This window comes from Mirounga leonina, unplaced genomic scaffold (genome assembly GCF_011800145.1).
Source record: "Mirounga leonina isolate KUSES-001 unplaced genomic scaffold, KU_Mleo_1.0 Mir_507, whole genome shotgun sequence".
Classification (NCBI taxonomy): domain Eukaryota; kingdom Metazoa; phylum Chordata; class Mammalia; order Carnivora; family Phocidae; genus Mirounga; species Mirounga leonina.
In genome coordinates, this window is record NW_023270789.1 from 622,894 (window position 1) to 645,642 (window position 22,749).

Consider the following 22,749-nt stretch of genomic DNA (forward strand, 5'->3'; position numbering starts at 1 on the left):
GACAGGGGGATGCAAAGAAACTGTCCCAGGCCTTCTCAGGCCACCAAGGCTAGGAAGCTATTTGGAGATGCTCAAGTAACTTGAGCTCCCACAACTTGTTCTGACCATGAGCATCGAGTATGGTGTGTCCAGAGAATTTTGGAGAAAGAGGCTGAGATACCGAATATGGAGCTCAAATTTTAACAGAATTTTTAACTCCATCAGTCTCAGCCTGTTTTTCTAGGATCAGCGGCCTCAAGGGATGGGCTCCTTAGTGCAAGGGGTTCAGTGAGAGACTGAGGGAGACCTGCTGTCCACTTTCAAAGGGATGAAGATATGCATGTTCACCAAGTGCCTTGGGCACTTCCTATAAACCACATTTTAATCCCTTCAATCATCACCGGAGCTCTGAGTCACCCCATCCCTCTTACTGATGAGGAAACAAAGGTTTAGGAGAATTAAACATTCCTTGAAAGGCCTCCCCCTTCCAGGTAACACACCTGTTCTCCGAGAGCACTGCAAACACGCTGTAGCCGCTGATTCCTGGTGGTTCTCACGGACCTTTTGCTCAACCACAGCACAAAGAGGCCAGAGTGGTGGGTTCGCACCTGCCAGTGCCCATCAGCTGCCCGGGTCCAGCCTTCTTGGTCCAGTCAGAAGTCTCAAAAGCAGATGCTACTCTGCCCAAGGTAGGGATGGATCATCCCCTACTAATGGGGGGAGAACTCTCAAAAGGTGAAACCCTTAGGGTCAGTGAGTGCCATTCTGTCATGTTTCAGGAAAATCATCTCTTTTTTAAAAAAAAAAAAGTCAACTAATATTCTGTCCAACCCATACCAAGCTGGCTTTGTGAAATAGGCAAATATTCTCATGCTTTATACCTTAACGCACTTTCTCTCCCTTATGAACCTTCCAAACATCTCAGACACTATCCTCCGCTCAAATCACTCCTTTGGACTCAACAGAATTCGTACACACCCCACCACACCCAGGGGCCTATGTGCTGTCCCTCCCACTGAATGGAGAGCTTCTTTGAGAACAGTCTGAGTTTTAACCCTCCTCTTGGGCAAATCACCCAGCCTGGTGCCCGGCATGAAGTGCGGTGCATCTTTGCTGATGTATTAATGTGCATGTATATTCCCAGATGGAAGGGATCTGAAACACCACAGGAATCTGAAATACTGAGTCATGTTCCTGTAAAAATGCCTCTGAACAATCTGAGACAGACAAGAGGGATCCCTCTTCTGAGCACACACCCAGGCATGCTCTTTGCCCATCCACATCTCCCTCCACACCCCCTACCCTCCTGCGGCGGCACCATGGCCCGCGGCTGCCCTCTGGTGGCTCTTCAGGGTAATAACAGAGAAACACAAGGACATTTGGGTAGGCTCTTTATTGGGTGGTTATCACGGCACTACAGGGGTCAGCCAAGGTCTGCAGAGTAAGCAGCGTCAGCCTAAGGAATGTGGATCTCCTCTGTTGATCACAGTGGGCAGGATTCTTCAGAAACCTCCCCCTGCTCCACCTAAGCTTAGAAGTGGAACTGGAAAGCCTCAGTCACATGCTGCTTCCATGTTTCCAGGCTGGGCAGCAGGGAAGAGATGCCCATGACGTGCCAGGTCTCCCCATCTGACACCACTGAGGCCTGGTAGGACAGCAGCTGCACGCCTGCCTCTGCCAGGAGGCCTGGAAGTAGATAGGAAAACCGCTGGTTGGCACAGGGCATGGGGGAAGGAGAAGCAAGAGGCTGGGAGCGGGGTCGGAAGACTTGGACCCCTGTGATCAAAGTTGCAATGGGGGGTGATGGTCTCAGAATCAACGAGCGAAGAGATGGAACAGGGCACCTGCCCAGCTTCCCTCACTATTCAGAGACTCTGTAGGAACACCCTGACCATCAGGCCAGGCAGGGGAGGAATGATCCAGACACAAATTGCTTAGAGCAATCTCCTGACTCGCTGGTCGTCAGTTTCATCCAGACCAAGAGCAAAGGAGAAAAGCAGGGGAAAGTTCCCCTGGTCAGCTGGCAAGGATGGTGAAATTAGGCCTTTTGAGGTCTGGACACATTCTGCCAAACCTGCAAGTGCTCCAAAACTCCCGGGGGCCCGAAGCCAGGGTCCTGGGGCAGGTCCCAGATGTCCACGACTGCCAGAGCGGACGCCCTGACGTGCTTTGTGGCAGTCAGGCTGGCCCCCAGGGCCTGCGGTCGGAAGAAGGAAACCTGCACTCAAAGGCTCGGAGTTCCTGGGACACAGCCCTACGGGCAGGTCCGCACTGTGTGCTTCACGATGGCGAGCAGGCCAGTTAATAGGGGCTCTGCCACCTGCGATAAGATGCTTTCCCTCTGAACTCTGTATCCCCTTCCCAAATGTTCTGGAAACTGGCATGACAGACCCTCTGTATGCTGCAGATCCAGAAATGCCCCGAGGGATGGAGCGGGGCTAAAGAAGGCAAAGGTCCATGGAGCCCAACCCCAGGAGAGACCCCCTCCCCTGCCACACACACACACACACACACACACGCACACACTCACCCCTGCTTCAAGGACACAGGCAAGCCCCACAAGACCCCTCCTCACCAATCATGGTGGGTAGCATCACAGGATTAGACGGCTGAGCCCGGAACAGGAGCAGGGGCAGGCCCCTGCGGAGAGGCACTTCTGGTCTGAAGACGGCTCCATTGAGCGCCTGCAGCACAGGCAGGGTGCCCTGGACCAAGCCCACAGCCTGGTAGGGGGCACCTGTCAGGGCCACGGTCAAGAGGCCTTCCCCACAGCCCTGCTCCCCTGGCACAGCAGGGTTGTGGGAGGTGGTTACCTGCAGGGAGAAGGTAAAGAGGCACAGTTATGCCATCCTCTGTGTCCACCTAACAGCCAGTTTGTAGGGCTGCAGCCCAGTCAACACGCTCAGCAATTCGGGGCCAGAGAAGAGGGCAAATGGGCCAAGCCCAGTGCGCCTGAGCCTTCGCTTCCTGGGACCGCCAATGGCCTCCCTCGAGGGGGGGCCAGGAGAGGTCTGCCAGGGACAGGTGGAGGCTGGGAGCCGGGAAGGAGGAGGAAGGGAGGCTGGCCTGCCCCAGAGGCCGACCCAGCCTGGCCCCCTCCTGCTCACTGCTTCCTGAACGCAGTCAGTGACCTAGTGCAGGGGGGAGCGGAGGAGGGGAAACAGGGGAGCTGGGCGGCCCATCGCTCCTGGCAGCTCGCCCTGGCTGAGAGACGCAGCCTGTGATCTACAAGGGGAGCCAGAGGGGGAGACACCGAAGGGTCGGCGTGAGGGCAGCAGAGGCTAAGAGGACATGCTGCTAGCTTCCAGAGGGGGCGGGCTGATCAAGAGCCGGGGCACTGCGGTAAACGGAGCCCTGGATGGAGTCGGAAGCCGCGCGTGCCGCGCCGCCTCCCCGCCTCCGGCCGAGACAGCCCGGCGCCTCCTGCTCCCCAGCGGCAGAGTGCGGTGCCACCGCCGCGCGTGCACAGCGCGCTTGCACACAAAGCACTTGCACGGGCATGTAGTTCAGGCGTAGCAACGCTCAGAGGAAGGCGCTATTTCCGCTTGGCGGATGGAGAAATTCGGGCCGCTTGTCACGGCTGGGCGGTGTCAGCCGCAGGATCTGCACCCAGGGCCCCCACCCCAAGAGCAGGGCTGGGAGCCTGCTCTGAAAAGACAGGGACAGAAGGACCGTGCCGACAGGAAAGGCAAGGGGGCAGGGGGACACGCACATTGAGGCCGGCCTCTTTCACCAGCAGCTTGGCGTTCACCAAGTTCACATCCGCCTGATGGGAAGTGTCTTTCAGGAGGCCGACAATGACCGCGGGGCTTAGGCAGTTGCCAGCGTTCTTCAGGGATGTTCCTGGGGACAGAGAAACTACCATAGGTGGCTGTTTGCTGAGCAACACAGGAACCAGCAGATCACGGACACCTAGCTTCGGGTCACGGACTCCTCACTGCCCTGGGGGCGCCAACCCCAACCAGCTCGGGGCAGTTCCACTTCCTCTGGAAGGCAGAGAGCCAGTGACCGCCCGGTTCCCCACCTTGTTTCCTCTGGGCATCCCCCCACCTCTGACCTGGCCTATCACAGGCAATGCCCAGGGTCTCACCGCCCCCGAGCTCCCCCCAAGTGAGCAGATGCCCAACGGGCCATAGGGAGGACAAGCCTCTGCACGGTTTAGGGAACTAGAGCCTTCCCCAGTCTCTCAACTACATCTGCACAGGCTGGAGCCAGTGCAAAAGTGGCCAGAGCCTGCCCAGTCCCTGAGGACAGGCACCTCGGGCGCTGTCTTCGTTCCCGCTCTCCAGCTGAGCAGAGGCTCCCAAGGACCACCAGCTTGCCCGAGGACCAGCCTCGCTATGTCACAGAGCACAAACTGTCCCACCCTCTCGTCTAGCACAGTGCCCCGACTCTCACTTTACACGTGAAGAACCCAAAGCTCAGAGAAAGGGAAGTCACTCAGGTAAGCGACAGGGTCAGACCCAGAATCCAAGGTCTCGTCGCTTAATCTGGGACTCCCTCCACCCACCCGTTGCCTCTCCCATGAAACTCTGTCTCTCGTGGAGGTTTCTCTTGTGCCCAGAACATGCACATCTTAAAAATACTATATAAACGTGATTTGTGAAAATCACATATTTCCCAGTGATTTTCTGTACCTCTCCCCTCTGTTCCCACTGGGTAGCAACTGAACTCCATGCAGACAGAATGTGGGACATGCAGTCCCAAGGACCAGGGTCAAGTCATTTCCCAGCCCCTCACTGTCTGTGACCTGCTGCAGACACAACCCTCTTGCCCTCTCTCTGCAGTGTCCCCAGCTCACCCTGTGTTACCACCTGGATGGTCCCTTTGGGGGATCCAGCCCAGGCTCGCATCAGGGTCCCCAGAGCTTCGGCCAGACCAATCCAAGGCTTGGTATGCGGAGAGAAGGCACTCGTAAGGGCCTGGGCATTCACCTGCACAGAAAGGGGGAGCAAAGCCAAGGTCAGGAAGAGGCGGGGATCCTAAACACAGCTCCACCTAGAGAGCAGAAGGCACAGGGCCATCCTTGTTTGAGTGCCTAGGGGTTGGGAGCGTGGAGACAACTTCCATCAGCCACCAACAAGACAATGACTTGTGCCTTTAGCTTGGGAGAGCTGTAGAGCCAGAAAAGAGCACAAAAGGCTAAGACCATTGCAAATTGCCAGAAGGGGGGAAAAGGCATTTCTCCCACCTACTGAACTGTGCCTGCCTCACCCCCTCCACGGGAGACTGGGTTTTCCTGTGCTGGGGAAAGGTCTGGACAGCACAATAGGAAGGTGGGTCTCTGACGTAAGATGGATGTTGAGTCACGGATCACTGGGACCTACGGTAGGTCTCTCCAAGGTGACTTCCTTTTTACTTTATACATCAACTAAAAAAAGAAAGTGAGGGTTTACATTGTCATTAATCACTTTGACCAAACAGCAGTTTATAAAGCTGGACTAACATACTCTTAACGATCCTATCACTCTTCAAACGGCCCATGGGGAGTCCACCAGGAGGCATGCTGGGCAGCCGAGGGGGACAAAAGCCACATGTCCTTCTAAAGTTGTAAGTCTAGGGTCTGGACAGCTGGATCCCCACCAGGGGGCTTGGTAACAAAGCCAGCTTGTCGCCAGTCAAAACTGCACTTCCATTTTGTGGTTCATGATGGTCTGGCTTCGAATTAAGTCTTGGCCACTTCTGTGAGTCAGCTTGTAAAGAGAACCAAAGGATCTAAGAAGGATTTAATTCGAAACACAGGGTTTGATATGAATCAAACAGGCTGCCAACGTTGGAAATGGCCACGAGGCAGGGCTTCCCAGCAGGCCCTTCTGCGTGGCCGGCCGCCTGGCTCGAGGGCTCCCACAGCGGGCTCCCCCTCTCCTCTCCAGAAGGACACAGAAAAGAGCAGCAGTGAACCAGGAGGTGGGACGAGGGCAGGCCAGCTGCTGGGAGCAGAGATGAAGGGCGGCGCGCCAGTGGGCTGGGCTGAGGCTGCAGCAGGTGGAAGCAAGTGCCCTCCAGGCAGCCCCTGGGGAACCCGCCCCGAGGTGCCCACAGCAGGTCAGGAGAACCAACGGAAGGGCTTTAAGAGTCAGGCGCCCTTGAGCACCAACCTGATCCTAATGTTCGTCTGTGTCTAAGGTTACAACAAAACTGAAATGGAGAGGATGCAGAGAAGAATTAGGGCGAGATTTCCCATGTGACACAAATGTCTTTCTTTCCAAAAGCAGGACAATCAGCCACCTTGGGTGGAGACGGAAATTTGCCCAAGTGTAACGACTTTGACCAAGAGATTTTACCTCTGCTAGAAGATGGGAACAGTCTGGTTCCATCTGATGGGGCTGGTGGGAAGGAGTCCCCTTCACGAAGAGGCCTGGAATGCCACCACTAGCTAGGGACGCCACGGTAACTCCCGAGGGCTGCATCAGTGAGGGCGGAGGCGTGCCCGGCACAGGGCCGAGGAGGGAAAGGCCCAGCCTGACTGGCCGGCACTGGCCACGGCCCAAGCCTCAGCCTCGGTCCCAGCACATCACCTGGGGAGAGCTGCTCAGAAGCCAGAGGTGCAAAGGGAGTAAGAAAGTGTCCCCCACTCTGAGGAGCCAAGAGACGCAGAACAGAGAGGGGAGAGACACACAGATGGAGAAGCCAAGCGTTGTCATTGTCGTCGACTACCATCCTGTGGCTGCCACCAGGCGGGCGCTGAGGGGTCTTTCAGGGGAGGAGCTGCTCCCTTCCTCTCTCAGGGTATAGAAGGCAGGGTGGCCCGGAGAGCTGGCCTATCAAACCAGGGCTGGCAGGCCGAACAAAACACCCTGTGTCTCTCCTGCTGCGGTTCTGTCCTCAGCAATGAAAATCCCCAGCAGAGGGTCAGACAAGAAGGTCGGGGACTGGCCCCGGCCCTGCCCCTGCCTTGTTCGCTGCCTCTCTCCTAGAGTAGAGCCACACGAGCTGCAGAGAAGCTTACATCCTGGCTTTTTTGTCCTCAGAGAATTCGGAATATAAAGATACAAACTCAGGAAATCTTAGTAACAAGAGAGAATGTGGTTCATTGCAAAAGGGTTGACACTGGGCTAGAGAGGCCAAGCAAGTCTTTGTGAAGGGGCTGCAAGCCCCCTGAAAGACAGCTATGCTTTCCTTATTCATCTCTGTGTCCCCCAAAGAAAGGGCTATGACAGCATCGGGTACCTTCTGGAGCTTAGGGAACATCCGAAGATTAAATGAAGGAGGCAGGCCTGGAAGTGTAAGTCAGGTTAAGCTTGGGGGAGAAACATTCCAGGAAGGGCCCAGTGTGAGCTACAACAAGACGTAGGGACATTAGGCCATGATTTGAGGACAGAAAGGGGGTCTGGAGGGTTCATTCTGGGGGTGGGGATTCGCCCTGCCCAGGGGTCTAAGAAGGACACAGTAAAAGGAGCGCTCAGGTCCAGGAGGTGAGAGAGGGCCCTGACAGCCTTCTCCACAGACCAGTCCCCCAGCCGCCGCTCCCCCTGGCATCCAGCATCGCCCAAGCCACACTCCTTCACTCCCAAGGCATGTAGAGAACAAAAGAGCCTTTCTCTGGAGCCTGGAGCCTGGAAAGAGCCACAATCTCTGCAGCAAGGCTACACTGTCGCAGGGCCGAGCCGCCTCCCTGCCGCTGGGCCACAGTGAGCAAAGCTAGGGACAGGGTGGTTCTTGTCGCCCCACCCGGAGGGCTGGCTCCAGGGGAGTCCTTATCTCCTGCTCCCAGGGCTGAATCTGGTCAGCACACCACTGCTCCCCGGAACTGTCACCATCCCCCAAAACCAAACGCCCTCCCCCGCCCTGCTCCGCCCTCCGGGCCCAACCCCACTTGCCCATACTTACCACGCCCGCTAGAGATTTCCCCTTCACCATGTCCACAAACTGGATGGCGATCTCCTCCCCGCAGCGGCTCTGGGCCTCCTTGGTACTGGCGCCCAGGTGGGGGCAGCTGATGACGCTCTCGTGGTCCACCAAGGCTCGGTCCCGTGGTGGCTCCTGCCCAGAAAGAGACACCTCTCAGTTGGCTGCCCAGGGAAGTTGGAAGAGAGGAGGGCAGGGGTGAGGACGCCTTCTACTTCAGTTTTGCCAGGGACGTCACAGGTTTCGACAACCGGCTTCCTCGTCAATGTCCCTTCACAGCAGAGTAGACAGAGCTATGGATGGGATTCGCCTCTCGGCTCCCCCTGCCTTTGGGTAAATCTGCACCTCTCTGAGCCTCGACTTCCTCATCTATAAAATGGGTTAATACTAGCCACCTTATAATACCTTGTGCAGATTGCACACCAGTAACACAGGAGGTTCTCAGCCAGTGGAAGCTACTGTTTCTGTTACCGGTTTTTCCCTCAAACCCCACCTCGCCCCTGAATCCTTCCAGCACTCACGGTTGGCTCCGCATGGCATCAGACTCTTTGCAGGCCCTCTGCACAGCTGTCCCGACCTGGCTCTCAGCACGACAGGTGGGCCACCTGAGCACCTCTGCCCACCCTCCAATGTCCTTTCCACCCCTTCTGCTCGCTGAGCATAAGGTACTGCCCTTGGGAAGGTCACTCAGGCCCCTTCTCTGGCCACCTGGGCCTGTGAGTAGCAAGTGCCAAGAGAAGACCAGAGACAGACAGGGGAAGGCGCGGAGCTGGGGAATGGCCGTACAATGAGGGCCAGGCGCCCATCTGCCTTCAGGAAGCGTCCCATCTATGTGAGAAAGAGGACCAGGAGTACCAACCCCATGAGCTGTGTGCTCTGGGCAGGGCATACACAGTGAGGGCACCAGGGCTCAGAGAGGGCCGGGGACTTGCCAAGGCCCCACTGCAGGTCACCAGCAACCCCCCCCCCCCCCCCCCCCCCCCGCCACGGCTTGAGCCAAAATCCCTGCTCTTTCCCTTGGATCTGTGATGCCAGTGGCAGGACTTTTAAGAGAGGCCAAGAGCACTGGAGCGGAAATGCGCTGTCCATCATTCCATCTGGTGTACGAGCAGGTGGGGGGACGGGGGTGAGCAAAGACAGAGTCTCCGGCTCCGACAGAGAGGCAGGGGGAGCAGCCCACACAGGACACAAGGGAACGCTTCGAGCCGTTGTCCTCAGGCTGCCTTTCCTCCCCAGAAGGAAGGAAGGCAGGGAAAGCCAACAGACACTGCGTGAAATGTCTTCTTGGCAATGGGATTCATTTCAGCAAAGACCTGTATCAGTACATTAAACGCTGCCCCAAATCCTCAACCTCAGAACGGACGGGTTTGCTGCGCCGTCCTCCCTGGAGTTATCCACATGACAGCAGGCCAGGGAGCCTGAGACCAGGAATTGGGTCCTATTTGAAATCTGGGTTTTGCAAAAGACAACATGGCTGCCTCCACAGTACGGCCCGCAAGGGCTCCCGAAACCACAGTGGCGTTATTTTTGGCAACAGAATTTCTCCTGTTTGCCATGGATGCTAGAGCCCTTAAGCCAGAGGCCTTTGTGCACACTGGGCTTTCTCGGTCCTGGGCCCCTCTGCCCAGCGCTCCCCTCCTCCCCCAGGCACTCACCTCTGTAAAGACGTCCAGCGCAGCACCAGCGCACCGACCGGACTGCAGGGCCCGGAGCAGGGCCCCCTCGTCCACGATCCCTCCCCGAGCGCAGTTCACCACGCGCACCCCCTTCTTGCACTGGGCAAAGGTGCTGTCGTTCAGCAGGCCTGGAAGGAGGGAAGAGCTCTCCTGCAGCACCAGAGGCCCTCCCCGCCTCGCCCTGGCTCCTCCCCCACAGGCCCACGGCCTCTCTGGCCTCACCTCTCCCTTCTCACCGGCTCTGCGGCAAGAGTCCCTGTTCTGGATTTAGACCAAACACAGTTCAGAAACATCCTAGCAGCCCCTGAGGTGTTAGTGCTTTGAATAGGTACCAGAACCAGAAAGGGAAGCAGCGGCCCCAGGAAGAAACCATGGGGTCACTGGTCGTGCACATCGGGCCAGCTCACCCCACGCATTTCCAGCTAGCTCATCCCTCCTCCGTGTGGGGCAGGGCCAGCCAGCCAAGCATCACTCTGTGCTCGAGGGACCTAGTCCCCAGCGTGTGCGGAAGGCCCAGACCGAGGGCCCACCCTTATCTGGTCTGTGGCTTCTGTGGCCGACCCACAAGCAGGGATACACCTACCTGTGGTGGAGGGCAGGAGAGGTGTGTGCACGGTGATAAAGTCGCAGAGAGGCCAGATCTCCTCCAGGGGCAGCTGCTGGACACCAAAGGAGGCCGAGACCTCCGGCGCGATGATGGGGTCGTACCCTACAGTCTGGTCAGAAGCAAGAAAGAGACAAAGACACGAGCGAATGTCACTGTCCCTTATTAGTACTGGTATTATTAATAATGGTGGCCATTTATTGAACACCTACCAAGCGCTACTGCTAAGCCTTTCCAAATGCAGCTGACCTCTCACAGTAAGGGTTGCTACTCTTCTCCTTTAGAGATGAAGAAAGTGGGGCTCACACATTAGGAGGGGCAGGCCCAAGTGCGAAGGGAGGTTTACCTCCAAGCTCTTAACCACGAACGGATGCAAGAGCAGCATGTGCGCGTGCTTGCACGTGCTTGCGCGCGCGTGTGCGCATGTGTGAGGTTGGATAAGTTGGAGCTCAGAAACCCTTAGCGAGCAGGGAGCCCAGGAGAGGCAGGACAGCCGTGTGGGGAGCGGTGACGTGCTCATAGGGTACGACGAGGCAAGGGAGGGCAGGCTGGCCGCAGCCGAGGACCCTCAAGGCCAGAAAACAGGCAGGGGCCCTGACTACTTCCACAGAGTGAGAAAGAAACAGGTGGAGGCAGGGGTGCAGAGCAGGGTTAGCAAGGAGACCAAGACCGGTTGCTGGGGAGAGGGGTTGCTGAGGCATCAGCGGGCAGAGTCTGGTCCCCTCCTGAAGTTCCTTTTAATAAGGCTTCAAATGCATCTAGTCTTGGAAGGCCTAACTTGGTGACTAACCACACAGATCCTTTCAATAAGGCAGGTTTGACGGGGATGGGGAGCGAGCACATCAAGAGGAGGGAAAAGTGAGGCATAAAGGCACCATGGATGGGGAAGGACCCAGAAAGGACCTTCTTCTGGGCTGGCGGGGGAGGAGAGGGTCCCCAAATCAGAGGGACCTCTCCGAGGCTGCCGAAAAGGGAGGGAGATAGGGAGGCAGGCAGCGAACTCTAGGGGTACAAACTACATCAGCCTCATGAAACTTGCCAAAGGTCATCAGATACTGGTGAGGGCAAGAAGGAAAGTCAGAGAAGACAAAGCTCAGAAGAAAGAAGAAAGGACGCATTGTCATAGCTAATAATGGCAAACATTCCTTTAGCATTTACTGTGTCAGGGGCTTTCAACCCAGACCCGATGGATTAGGCACTAGGATTTCCCCGTTTTACAGATGAGGAAACTAAGGCAGAGAGGTGAAACGATTTAGCCAAGGTCACACAGCTGGCAGATGGTCGAGCGGGGACAAGAACCAGTGTTTGGATTCGAGAGCCTGCACCCCAAGTGCCCATCCTTCTAATGTGGGGTGAGGTCAGGACCCTCCCAACCCCACCTGAGAAAACAGGAGTGGAGTAGATGGAAACAGTCTTGGGTGCCAGTCACACATCTCCTTGGCAAGGGCAAGGCATTAGAGATTACCAAGCCTGTACCAGCAGCTGGGAAGAATCCGTAACCAGCCAGGAAGCATCTACCTCTGGTCACTGCAAAGACTTAATCCACTTTCTATGTGGTCTACCCGGGAGGTCTGCCCAGGGCTCTCTCCATCAGCTTGGTCCAGGTCACCAGCACTGACTGGGGGGAAAGAGGTGTAGGGGCCATAACCAACTCAAAGGCATCAATGTCCTCAAGAAGGCAGGAAAGCCAACTGATCTAGACAGACCTTCAGGTGCCAAGGTACAGATGCTGAACCAGGAGGCCCGGACCTGGGTCCTCAGTCTGAAGTAAAGGAGTTGGCTGGATGATTTCAAAGTCATCCCCTGCGCCAACACTCAGCAATTCAATAATTCCTTGAAAAGACAGTTCCCTTAACCCTGAAAAGTTATAGGTGAACCCAAGAATGCTCAGAGGTGGCCGGGGATTGAACAACAACAAACAAACACAACAGAAAGTGTGATACTCTAAGTGTGGTCATTTCTGTGTGGTGGAATTCATTTTTTCCTCCTTTAGGCTTTCCTATGCTTTGCAACATTTCCCCTGCTCACCCTGAATTTCTTTGCGGGGGAAGAGAAAAGTCATCTTAGAAATAATGGCATCTTGGGGGCACCTGGGTGGCTCAGTCGGTTAAGCGACTGCCTTCGGCTCAGGTCATGATCCTGGAGTCCCGGGATCGAGTCCCACATCGGGCTCCCTGCTCGGCAGGGAGTCTGCTTCTCCCTCTGACCCTCCTCCCTCTCATGCTCTCTGTCTCTCATTCTCTCTCTCGCAAATAAATAAAATCTTAAAAAAAAAAAAAAAGAAAAAGAAAATAATGGCATCTTAAGAGGATTTCTATGTAAAATTCAGCCCTTCCAGAGAAGAAACGGACATGGTTATGAATGAGGTAGAGCTTTCGGATCACATTTTTCATCATCAGCCTGAGGAACAGGGAAAAGGCAAGGTGGAGGTTTAGGGGGAGAGGCTGTAGGATCACAGGCTCATGACCACCACAGTCCCAACAGCCATTCCCCTCGGCTGTAACCTACTCGTTTTGGCAGGGACAATTAAGTGTCCAGGGAAGGAGAGAGGGCCCCAGGATCCCTGCCCGTACTCTTCCAAGTCCTCTTTGTCCACCAGCTACTCGGAGGCCACTTGGAACAACGGCCCCGTTCATCTCTAATCCAGATGTACTTTGTTCATGTGAGCGGGGAGTGGAGGCGAACACCAGCAGAGGTCACAAAGCCGAGCCCAATGGAGGCCAGTCCACACTACTCTGGGGCTTCCGGGCTCTCAGGAGCCAAGAAACAGCATGGAGCCATGGGGAGGAAGGGTCCCGAGGGCTGAACCGGGCCCAGTGGCCCTATGGCGGGTGCCTGCAGCTAATGGGGAGCAGATGGGGCAGGAGGAGATGTGCATCCCCCACAGTGGTCAACAGGATCTGACTCAGCTTGCTTTCTCTCGTTCACCTGCAGACAACTGCAGGGAAGAATTTGGCTGAGAAAACTGTTTCCATTTTTCACTGGAGATACCCAGAGCAGATGGGAGCTGAACTCAGCTAGGAGTCAGGATTCTTACACCAGGAGACCATGTCACGGGGAGTAGAAAGAGTAACATTGGGCCCAGGAGACCAGTGTCTGAGTAGGGTCCTGACATGTCCCAGAAAGGGTCAGAAGTCCCGATGCGCAGAAGTTGGAGCAATTCCAGGTACGTACCGTCCGAAGACTATTCCTGTAGAGGAGCCTCAGGGAGACCCACGAAGGGGTTCCCCACCTGAATCCTAGCCTCAGGACAGACTCCTGATGCTGGGCAGCAGGGGAACCCTAGCTTTTCCAGGAGTACTCAAGGGCCACCTCCTAGCTGGTGTGAGAAGGCAGCCTAGAGAGGCCGACCACAACTACGCTGGGCCCTCTGGCTTAGCAGTAGATGCTGGAGAACGAGGGGGCCTTCACAGTCAAGGGTCTCCAACAAAGGAGCCTAACCATCATTTGGCTTAGGATCAGAACTCTCTTTCCTTTGCACAATGAAATCTTAAACAGAAACCACATTCCTAAGGTACTTTCTAGAACTTGAGGCTCTGTGAAGAACGTAAAAAATCAGTACTCTAGGGCAGTAGGAATTCCAGTTACCAGAATGAGATAGGAGCTGCCTGTCCTGGGGAGCTTTTGTCCTGAGAAAAGTCGAGCACAGTGACCGTTTAACCAACACGGATCAGGAACGAAGACAGTGGTGGTGATGCAGGACAAAGGGTACCAGACTGGAGGTCAGGAGACCCGGACTTTAAGCTGTACTCCATCATTTACCAGTCCTATTATCTTGAACCTATCATGTAAGTGTCCTGGGCCTCAGTTTCCTTATCTGTAAACCTGAGGTAAGGATACTGACCCCACAAGAGTCATTGTGAGCACAGCATCTGACACAGCAGACCTCAGTCAACATGAGCTGGGCCTGAAAGAGTCAGTGACACCTGGCACCTCAGGTTCAATGTCCATCCCTCCGGACTAACTTCAGATTCATCACAACACTGGCCACAAAGAAACTGCTGGCCTGCTCCTCATAGAAAACCCTGGCAAAAGAGTGCAAGGCTCAGCTCCTGGCTGGCTTGGGCCTGCTAGCACATTCTGGGGGACATGCGAGCGTGAGTGAGTTGTGTCTCCAAAGTGTACAACCTGTTCTTCAACAACATGATCGAGAAAAACTTTGGGCAGAAGGAACACCATAGTGCCTAAGACTCAGATGACTCAGACCATTAGCAGGCCACAGACTGCCGGAATTCTCTGGAAACCCACATCTGGGCCATGTGGTTCAGAGCAAGTCAGCAGGTGCTCTCAGGTGGCACATGAAGATCCCTTTCCAGGCCTGTGCTGGTTGGGAGGGGCAGCCTCGGTGGGCTCTCCCCCAGCCAACTCCAACACGCACACCCTAGATGCTGTTGGGAAGCCGGGTGGCTAGACCAGATAGTGACAAAGAAAGGACAGGAAAGGTAAGGGGGGCATCCATCCCCAACATCTGAGCACAAAAGTGTCTCCGCCGATCACTCCTGTGGCACGAAGGGGTCAACTCTTAAATCGCGATACTCTGGAAGGGGTTGGATGCTGATCATCCATTAATAGCCTCATTAGTGATTAACAACCTGAGTGACAGATTAAAGCACAGGGTAAGACCCCAGGACCAGGGAGGGAAGGGGGTGACGAGGATGATCTTCACATGCTTTGCAGCGCCGCCCGAGCTGCCCAACTGGAACCACTCAGGGTCCCCTATGCCTCCTGGTCCACACTCTGTCTTTAATTACAGGGTTCTCCCAAGTTACTGTAACAAACCACAGTCCTTAATAATGTTGCTCAATTTCCTATGGTCGCTCAGTGAACTCACTGCTAAAGACCATTTCACAGATAAAGAAACTCGCGGCCCACGGGTAATGGGTGCTCGGAGATATCAGAGCTTTAAAGGCCACCTGCTTCTACCTCCCTGCCAGTGTTCACACCTTGTCCTCACACACTGGCCCAGTGCTCACCCAGTCTCCTGTGGGTGTCTGCAGGAGTGGGACACTCGCTCTCCCCCATTGAATCTGGGGCCAGCTCGGGCTGTAGTTCTGTCCCCTCTGCCTTGTACCTGTTGGTCCTCCTTGGATCCACTCTTTAGACAGCATGACTCTTCTACAGACTGCCCGTTAGCTATTTGACGGCCTTCTGGTATGCCTCCCAAGTCATGATGGGGCTCAATGACCCCAGTGCCTTCAAGCCTTTCTTAGGAAGTACAGACATGAGCCTCTCACCATCATCCTCTACCTCTATCTCCAGAGCTTTCAGTCTCACAGAGCATGTAAGGGTCTGACTGGCACAGAGCATGAGGAATCTCACCTTCCTTGTTCTGGAAGCCATAGTTCTTTTAATGCTGCCAAAAGTCACATTACCTTTTCTATCAGCCATGCCACTGTTAACCACACTGCATTTTTGTCAACCAAAGGTCCCCTGCCTTGGGAAAGCTTTTTAACAACACTTCTACATCCAATATGTGTTTAGTTGCTTTGGGGCTCATTTTAGGGCACTGATAGGGATTCTAGCTAAACTTCCTATTAGGATGCCCAACCATTCTAGCCTTCCTTTGTCTTTTAGGATCTGATTCCACACTCTTAAAAGTTAGCCACCTCTCCCTGCTTCCTGTCACCCAGGCCGTTGATGAGAACCATGGAGAAGGCAGCGCCCTGCACCATCCTGTACCATCTCCCTCCAGATTGAGACGGAGCTATCCTTCAACCAGTTACTAAACCTTTTAGCACCAAGCTCACAGTCTCCATCTTAACCCCAAGGGTATCCTAAAAGATCTCACCAATGTCTTACTGAAGTTCACATTTCCAATGTCCATCCTTGAGGAAATGGTCAAATAAAAAGCAATTTGTCCACACAACAGAATTCCATGCAATAGTTTACAAATATGGTAAATTTATTTATTCCAAGACATACATTTTTATCTTAACACCATGTACAATGTTCTATTTTCTATAGGCATAGAATCCCTCTATAGGCCAAGAACTGTATGCATTCCATGTAAACGCATAGAAAAAAGTCTGAGATGATACACACCAAACCGATGTTACCTGTGAGACCAGGACTGGGGTGGTAATCAAGGAGATAAGGATCTATATTTCAAGATACGTGAGGATTCATTCACCTCTTACATGATTAAAATACAATTTTAAATCGTCCAGATATAAGACACTTAAGGATGTTCCTGATCAATCAGTCTAATATCGGTTTCCAAAGAGAGAACAAGGCCAGTTTAAAACAACCTGTGTTTAGTAAACACTGATCATTGTTTCCTGCCCAGATGCTGATAAACCATCTCTTTCACAATTTGTTCAAGAATCTAAATCTTGCTCTTCCCAGCTGCTCAAACATCAACCAAGGAGCTTTGGATGATGCAGGTCAGTCATCTGCACCAAGGCAAAATTCATCTGGACCCAGAAATAGGTTAGGAAGCTCAGTCAAAGTGAGCCGAGAATATAAATGAAGGCCATTTGGGCCACTCTGAAATGACCAGGGCAGCTGGCCAGGGCCGGGGGGCTGGGGGGGGGGGACCACTCCAAGGCATGTTTTAGCAGTTTACAAAGATCATGTGCCAGAAGCAAGACAGCCTACAGTGACCCTCCGGAGACAGCCGGGCAGAAGAACCCTCAAGGGAAGCAGCGACGTGCTGTGACAGGCAAAACCACCCACACCCTCAAAGCCTCGCTGGGAACGTGGGCGTGTCATGCGTGGTCTGTCAGGACGCACGGATTCACATTCATGAGCAAGCTCTGGACATCTCTGAATCAAACACATGCCCGAGGGCTCAGGGTCCACCTCCCTCGTGCCTCTCGGAAGCAGCCCGGCAGCAGCTGAGAAGCTGAGCCCGGGCCAAATGAGCAGAGAAGCTTACCAATCACTTCCATGACTCAGGAAATGAGGTGGGGCTTTCTGTTTGGGTAAGTCACTGCCCCAAAGTTTCAAGTCCATGATAACCAAGGCTCCTGAGCTAGCAGAGACCGGTGTGCTTTGGTGTCCTAGGGAGCCATGGGGAAGGGGACGAACAGCCTTCCTGAAGTCTCTGTATCATCAGTGAGGCACTCACCTGTTTGGCTATTTCACTCTGAGTCATACTTAACCCAAGGCCACTGCTTTTAGAGGATCAGAATTGTCTGTGAGCTAAGCCTTAATCCCTCACAAAAGAGGAAGAGAAAGCGCTTCTTGCCGCGTATGGCACCTGGCCAGCCCTGCACAGGAGGGCAAGGCTTTGGTTTGTTCTCATGATCAGTGGATCCTGCCGGGCCCCCGCCCCCTCTCCAGGGATCTAGAAAAATGTGCTGAGGCTTAGGAAAGAGGTCTGGCTGGTGTAAATAAATGTGGTGGGGGAACAGGGACAGCAGGGAGAGGAAGATGTTCAATGTGGTATCACGGGATGCCCACCTGGGTTCTTGTCTACCTTCCATTTGCTGGAGGCCTGAGCAAAAACAAACTCCAGACATCAATATAAAATTAAGGGTTCATCTCTAAGGTTCCTTTTAACTCTATGAAGCCAGGGGGACATGGAGAAAGGGAGGAAGAAGGAGAAAAAGGGAAAATGCCATCGCAGCTCTATGTCAATTTTTCTAGAAATGATCTGATTGTCAAAACTATTCTCCTTTCTGCTTAATGAAAGCCTTCCTGGCAGCAGTTTGAACACATCATGCTCCTAACAGCAAACAGCGAACAAAGAGTGAACAAGGAGACGTCCACGAGCACTCCTGGCCACCCTGTCACCTGCCCTGACGGGTCCCCTCCTGTGGCTCGGTGGCCTCCCCCTTTGCAAGGTGTCCTGGATCCGCCTAAGGGGATGACAACCCTCCCTCGACCAGAAGAACCACGGAGTTTCCAGAATAGGATGAAACCGGGTCCTGGAGGGAAACAGGGGTCAGGGAGGGTTTCTGAGCACTATGCAAGGTGTTCTAGCCAGCAGGCTTTAACTTCATCTCGGCAGCGTCTAGACAATCACCACACCGTCCCTTCTGCACTACGGAGCAGAGCTAAAAGGTGGATAGAGACTTGCTCTGCTAGAAGGTTGCAAATTTCCTCCTGTTTCTCTGAATTATTACAGGCAACAGACACAGCCAATCAAAGAGCCCCTGTGGCAGGGGAGGAAAAGTTGAGCAGGATGCATGACCCCGCCGCTCCGCTGGGACCCAGAGCTGACGGACCTCCACCAAGCGTGCCCAGACTTTGAGTTCAGGTATCCAGAATGGCTACCCTGCCGACTTAGTCAGGGGCTCTAAAAGAGGGTCAGACCCTCCGAGGACAAAGCCTTCACCTTCTCTCAAGCAAAGCTGCCTCTCCCAAAACTGCTACAGGGAGCCCCACGTCAAAGGGGTTCACCAACCTCTTACCTTCATTCCAAAGGACTGCATCCGGGTGGCCACTTCTCTCCCAATTCTGCCCAGGCCAAGAATTCCCAGGATCTTTCCATTTAGCTCTGTTCCCATGAACTGCAACCAAAAAAGCAAAAGGCAAAGTGGCCGAATTAAGCACCAGGAACCCGGGCGCCGAGCCGGGCGGGACGAGGCAGGGCTGGCCGCTCACCTTCTTCCGTTCCCATTTGCCGTCCTTCATGGAAGCTGTCGCCTGGGGAATCTGCCTGCAAGGACAGACACGGGCTCAGTGGGCCCATGCAGAAGGCGTGTGATGCACAGCTGCCCCCTCTAATGGTCATTCCCCCGGGGAACCAAGCTCAGGCTGGGTCTGGAGCTCAGGTGCAGAGACACCGAGGAGGGTCAAGGGAGTTCAGCAGAGGGAAATCCGTCAGCGAGACCTGATGTGGGAACCCCAGGATTTCTGTCTCCAGCTAGGAGTCTGATTTCTGTCTCCAGCTGCCTCAACCAGCTGAATGGCTCCAGGCTGGTAAAAAGCAAGCGCCAATCCTCCGGGGCTCATAGGGATAACGAAATGGGGTATCGAAGGGCTCGGATAACATCAAGTGCTCCAGAAGTTCAAGGATTTTCGTTTTCCTCTTCCATCCAAGGCTGCAACCCATACCTTCCACTGTATCAGTGAACAGCTGGGTACTTATTCTTCCTTGAGAGTTTCTTAAGCCCTAGCCGTCTCAGGCTAGACTGGGATGGGTGGGTGCCAAGTCCATACCACCTCCTGTCCCAAACCACACCCCCCCAGCCTATCTCCTCCTCTTGGTTAACTTGGTTAACATGGGGTGTTTTCTGGAAGGGACAGAGGAAGTTAGGGCAGAGTCAGAGGTGAGAGGATAAGAGTATGTCATATGGGAGGTGGTCACCCAGGCTTCTCTGGAAGCGAAGAAGGGAGACAGAAAACAATGTTTAGAATGTTTAAGGAGTCCCTGCTCTAGTTTAGACACTCCATGAGAAATGCTTAGACACGCTTTAGCACATGTCATGCTCACCCCAACTGCATGGAGAGAGACAACCGGGGGGTTCAACACCTTGAACAGCATCATCCCACGCGGAATAGCTGAACGGACTCAAAGCCCAGCACATCCCCAGCACAGTCAGCCTTCTAAGTATTTAAATGCAGTCTTTCCTGCTGGCCACAAAACTCAGAGTGGTGTGTGTGTGCACGCGAGTGTGTGTGTGCATGTGTAAGGAGGGAGAGACTCCAACATACTGTTCCTGTAGCTCCATCTCACCGAGTTCTTATAAGAAAACATTCTCTTGTGTCTACACACTGCCAGCACACGCTTCCATCCGAGGGTCAGGTTGAGGGGCGATCTGTGCTCCTGCGATCTCACGGGCAAACTCCTAAAGCTTCAGTAACAAGCCTTGTGGGCAAGAAGCTCCATCCTGCTCCTCTGGCCCGTCAGTCCTCAGGAGAGGGTCCTTGTGTCAGGAATGTCCCAAGGACAATGACTTGCCTCGAGGAAGGGCTACCTTCTCAGCAAAGCTAGCCTGCTCCTATGCCTCCGACCAAGTGAGACAGAGCCCACCTGCCTCCTCCCAGGTCTGGCTCACGTCCTGCTCTCCACCCTCCTGGCCCCACAGTGCCATCCGAGAGAGGGCACGCGGCCCTGGAGATCCCAGCCCCCACCAGCTGCTCTACCAGCTACTCACGGATCCTCTCCAGCCTTTAGCACTTTGGGGTCCTCACCGGGCCAGTCTGGGGAGGACCATGATGTGGGCGAGGGGCTTCCCGAGAACCAAATGGTAGCCATCCTGACTTACAAAAAGAGAAGGTAAAGTGGGCAAGATGAAAGCTATGCAGGCCGCATTCTCTCCTCTTTCTTTCTGTGTCACTGTTCTTCCCCTGCACCTCAGGAGCTCCTGCCGTCTGTTCAAAGTCCCCCAGTGTGAGGCCCGTCCAGGCCCCCTCTCTCCACCCACATTGCTCAATGCTCCCAACCTTCTGTCCACAGCACCCACTCTGCCCTCACTGCCCTGCTGGAAAAGCAGTCTGAGCAGACACACAAGAAGGTATGAGAGACTGGCCATGCTTCCTTATTAGAGTGCTTAGTTCTTAATTTTGATGCATCTTTGATGGTGAGGTCGTTGGATGAGAGGTTGGAAACGGGGCACTTCCTTGAAATCACTCCACTTTACCTATTCTTTTTTTTTTTAAGATTTTATTTATTTGTCAGAGAGAGCGAGAGAGCACAAGCATGGGGCCGAAGCAGAGGCAGAGGGAGAAACAGACTCCCCGCTGAGCAGGGAGCCCAATGTGGTGCTCGATCCCAGGACCCTGGATCATGACCTGAACCAAAGGCAGACGCTTAACTGACTGAGCCACCCAGGCACCCCCTTTACCTATTCTCTTAAATAAAGCTGGTCTTGGAATAGGAGAAAAATTATTCCTGGTTCCCAAGCCCTTCCTTCCACCTCCAGAAAAAGAGTAAGAGAATTAATTAACTAGAAAGCTGATCAGTCCCTCACTCAAAAACAAAAACAAAAACACCACTGAATTTAACAGCACAAGTGAAAACAGGGCTTGAGGCTTCTCCAGGGGAAATGAGTCCAGCCCAGATGTTCTGGAAGATCCAGACAGCCAGCTCACAGACCCCTTCCAGGCTAGGTCCCTTTGGCTGCGCACGCTGTCCCTGTTCCTCCCTTTCTCCAGTCTCCTCTGCTCTTCAATGGCCAGTGAGTAGCAATGAATACTTAAGAGCTCAGGTAGAAATCATGGGGAAGAGTTAGAACAAAGGTCAACTCCTCCAGACCCTGTCCCAGAAGAAGAGAGAACAAGTCTTGAGAGGGGAAAAGAGTAATTTCTGGGCCCCAGAAGCTTCAGGCCTGAGTAGAGAAATAAAGAGTCTTGGCTGCCTGGGTCCCCTGGTTTAAGGATCCAAGGGTGTGTGAAGGGACCTAGTGAACTCCCTGCCCTGTCCATTGGCTCCTTCCTCTCCCCCCTGACCACAGAAGTGCCCGAACTGCCTATTCAACAACAGTACTCAATACAATCATTCTACTACCCAATACAGGAAGATTCATGCCCATTCTGTGCTGTATCCAGTGGTTCCTAGGCTGTCCCCTCTACTCAAGAGGCCCACACCCCCAGAATTCCTGCTGGAAGAGCAAGACATTTGATCATTTGAATTCCCTTGTGTTAAGAATCCACAGGTAGGGACACCTGAGTGGCTCAGTTGGTTAAGCGTCTGCCTTCCAGGTCATGATCCCAGGGTCCTGGGATGGAGTCCTGCATCGGATTCCTTGCTCAGCGGGGAGCCTGCTTCTCCCTCTGCCTGCTGCTCTCCTTGCTTGTGCTCTCTCTCTGACAAATAAATAAATAAAATCTTAAAAAAAAAATCCACAAGTAGATAGAGCTTTTACTCCCTTCTATCACGATAAAGATCTGTAAGCCTAGTACAGAGGTAAGCCCTGGGGGCCAGGGCAATCAGTGAGGGACACAGCACAGCCAGGGAATCAAGAGAGAGCTTCTCAGATGAATTAACACTTGAGCTTAATCTTGAAGAATAAGAGTTACCTGGATAAAGATGATAGGGAAGACTTTAGTTAAAAGTTATCTATCGATATCTCAATATCAGTTCACTGATTGTGATCAAAGCACCATATTAATGTCCCATGTTAATAATAGGAAGACTGGGTATGAAGTATACGGGTCCTTCTACTATCTTTACAACTTTTCTTTATATCTAAAACTCCTAAAATAAAAAGTTTGTTAAAAAATCCCCATGCCAAGTTTCACGCCTTACCGATCAAATAAGAATCTCTGGAGCGCGGGCCAGGCATTAGTATTTTTTTTAAGATCCCAGATGATATCAATGTGCAACAAAGTCTGGGAACCTCTGGGTTATGAGAGGTCTCTGAGGTATGGAGGCTGTTACATTTTGGCATTAATTCACTCAAAAATGTTCCGAACTAAATAAAAATGTTGAGCGCTGCTTCTATTTTATACCTATGTGCAGTTGGATTTTTAATAATGAGTGTGATAAAAATAAAATACCGGAAAGACTCAGAAAAAAAAAGATGATGGGGAAGGATATTCCAGGGAGCAGAACCGCATTTTCGAGGCTTAGAGGTTCGAGAAGCCAGAGGATGGTGTGGACCACAGGAAATGACTAAGGAGGAGAGGAAGACGGCACACAGTTATTTTCTCAATGAGCCTGCTCCGGGTAAGGAGCAGCCAAGCTGAATGCCCATCCCCTTCCGGGCCCCTTGGCGAGAAGCCACCTGAACTCTGTGTGCCAGAACCAGT

The 22,749-nt window shown here is 53.6% G+C and overlaps 1 protein-coding gene across 1 annotated transcript in view; it reads right to left on the minus strand.

The window, feature by feature from the left end:
• Positions 1-1,353: 1,353 nt before the first annotated feature.
• PHGDH (phosphoglycerate dehydrogenase) overlaps positions 1,354-22,749 on the minus strand; it is a 31,859-nt gene continuing 10,463 nt past the window's right edge. Inside the window, exons 4-12 of the mRNA XM_034990171.1 lie at positions 18,658-18,712; positions 18,465-18,563; positions 10,087-10,219; positions 9,483-9,631; positions 7,810-7,962; positions 4,781-4,913; positions 3,692-3,822; positions 2,555-2,792; positions 1,354-1,665 (exon numbers count right to left, since the gene is read on the minus strand). Of these exons, the coding sequence (XP_034846062.1) occupies positions 1,511-1,665; positions 2,555-2,792; positions 3,692-3,822; positions 4,781-4,913; positions 7,810-7,962; positions 9,483-9,631; positions 10,087-10,219; positions 18,465-18,563; positions 18,658-18,712 (1,246 nt within the window). The 3' untranslated portion in view covers positions 1,354-1,510. The remainder of the gene's footprint in view (positions 1,666-2,554; positions 2,793-3,691; positions 3,823-4,780; positions 4,914-7,809; positions 7,963-9,482; positions 9,632-10,086; positions 10,220-18,464; positions 18,564-18,657; positions 18,713-22,749) is intronic.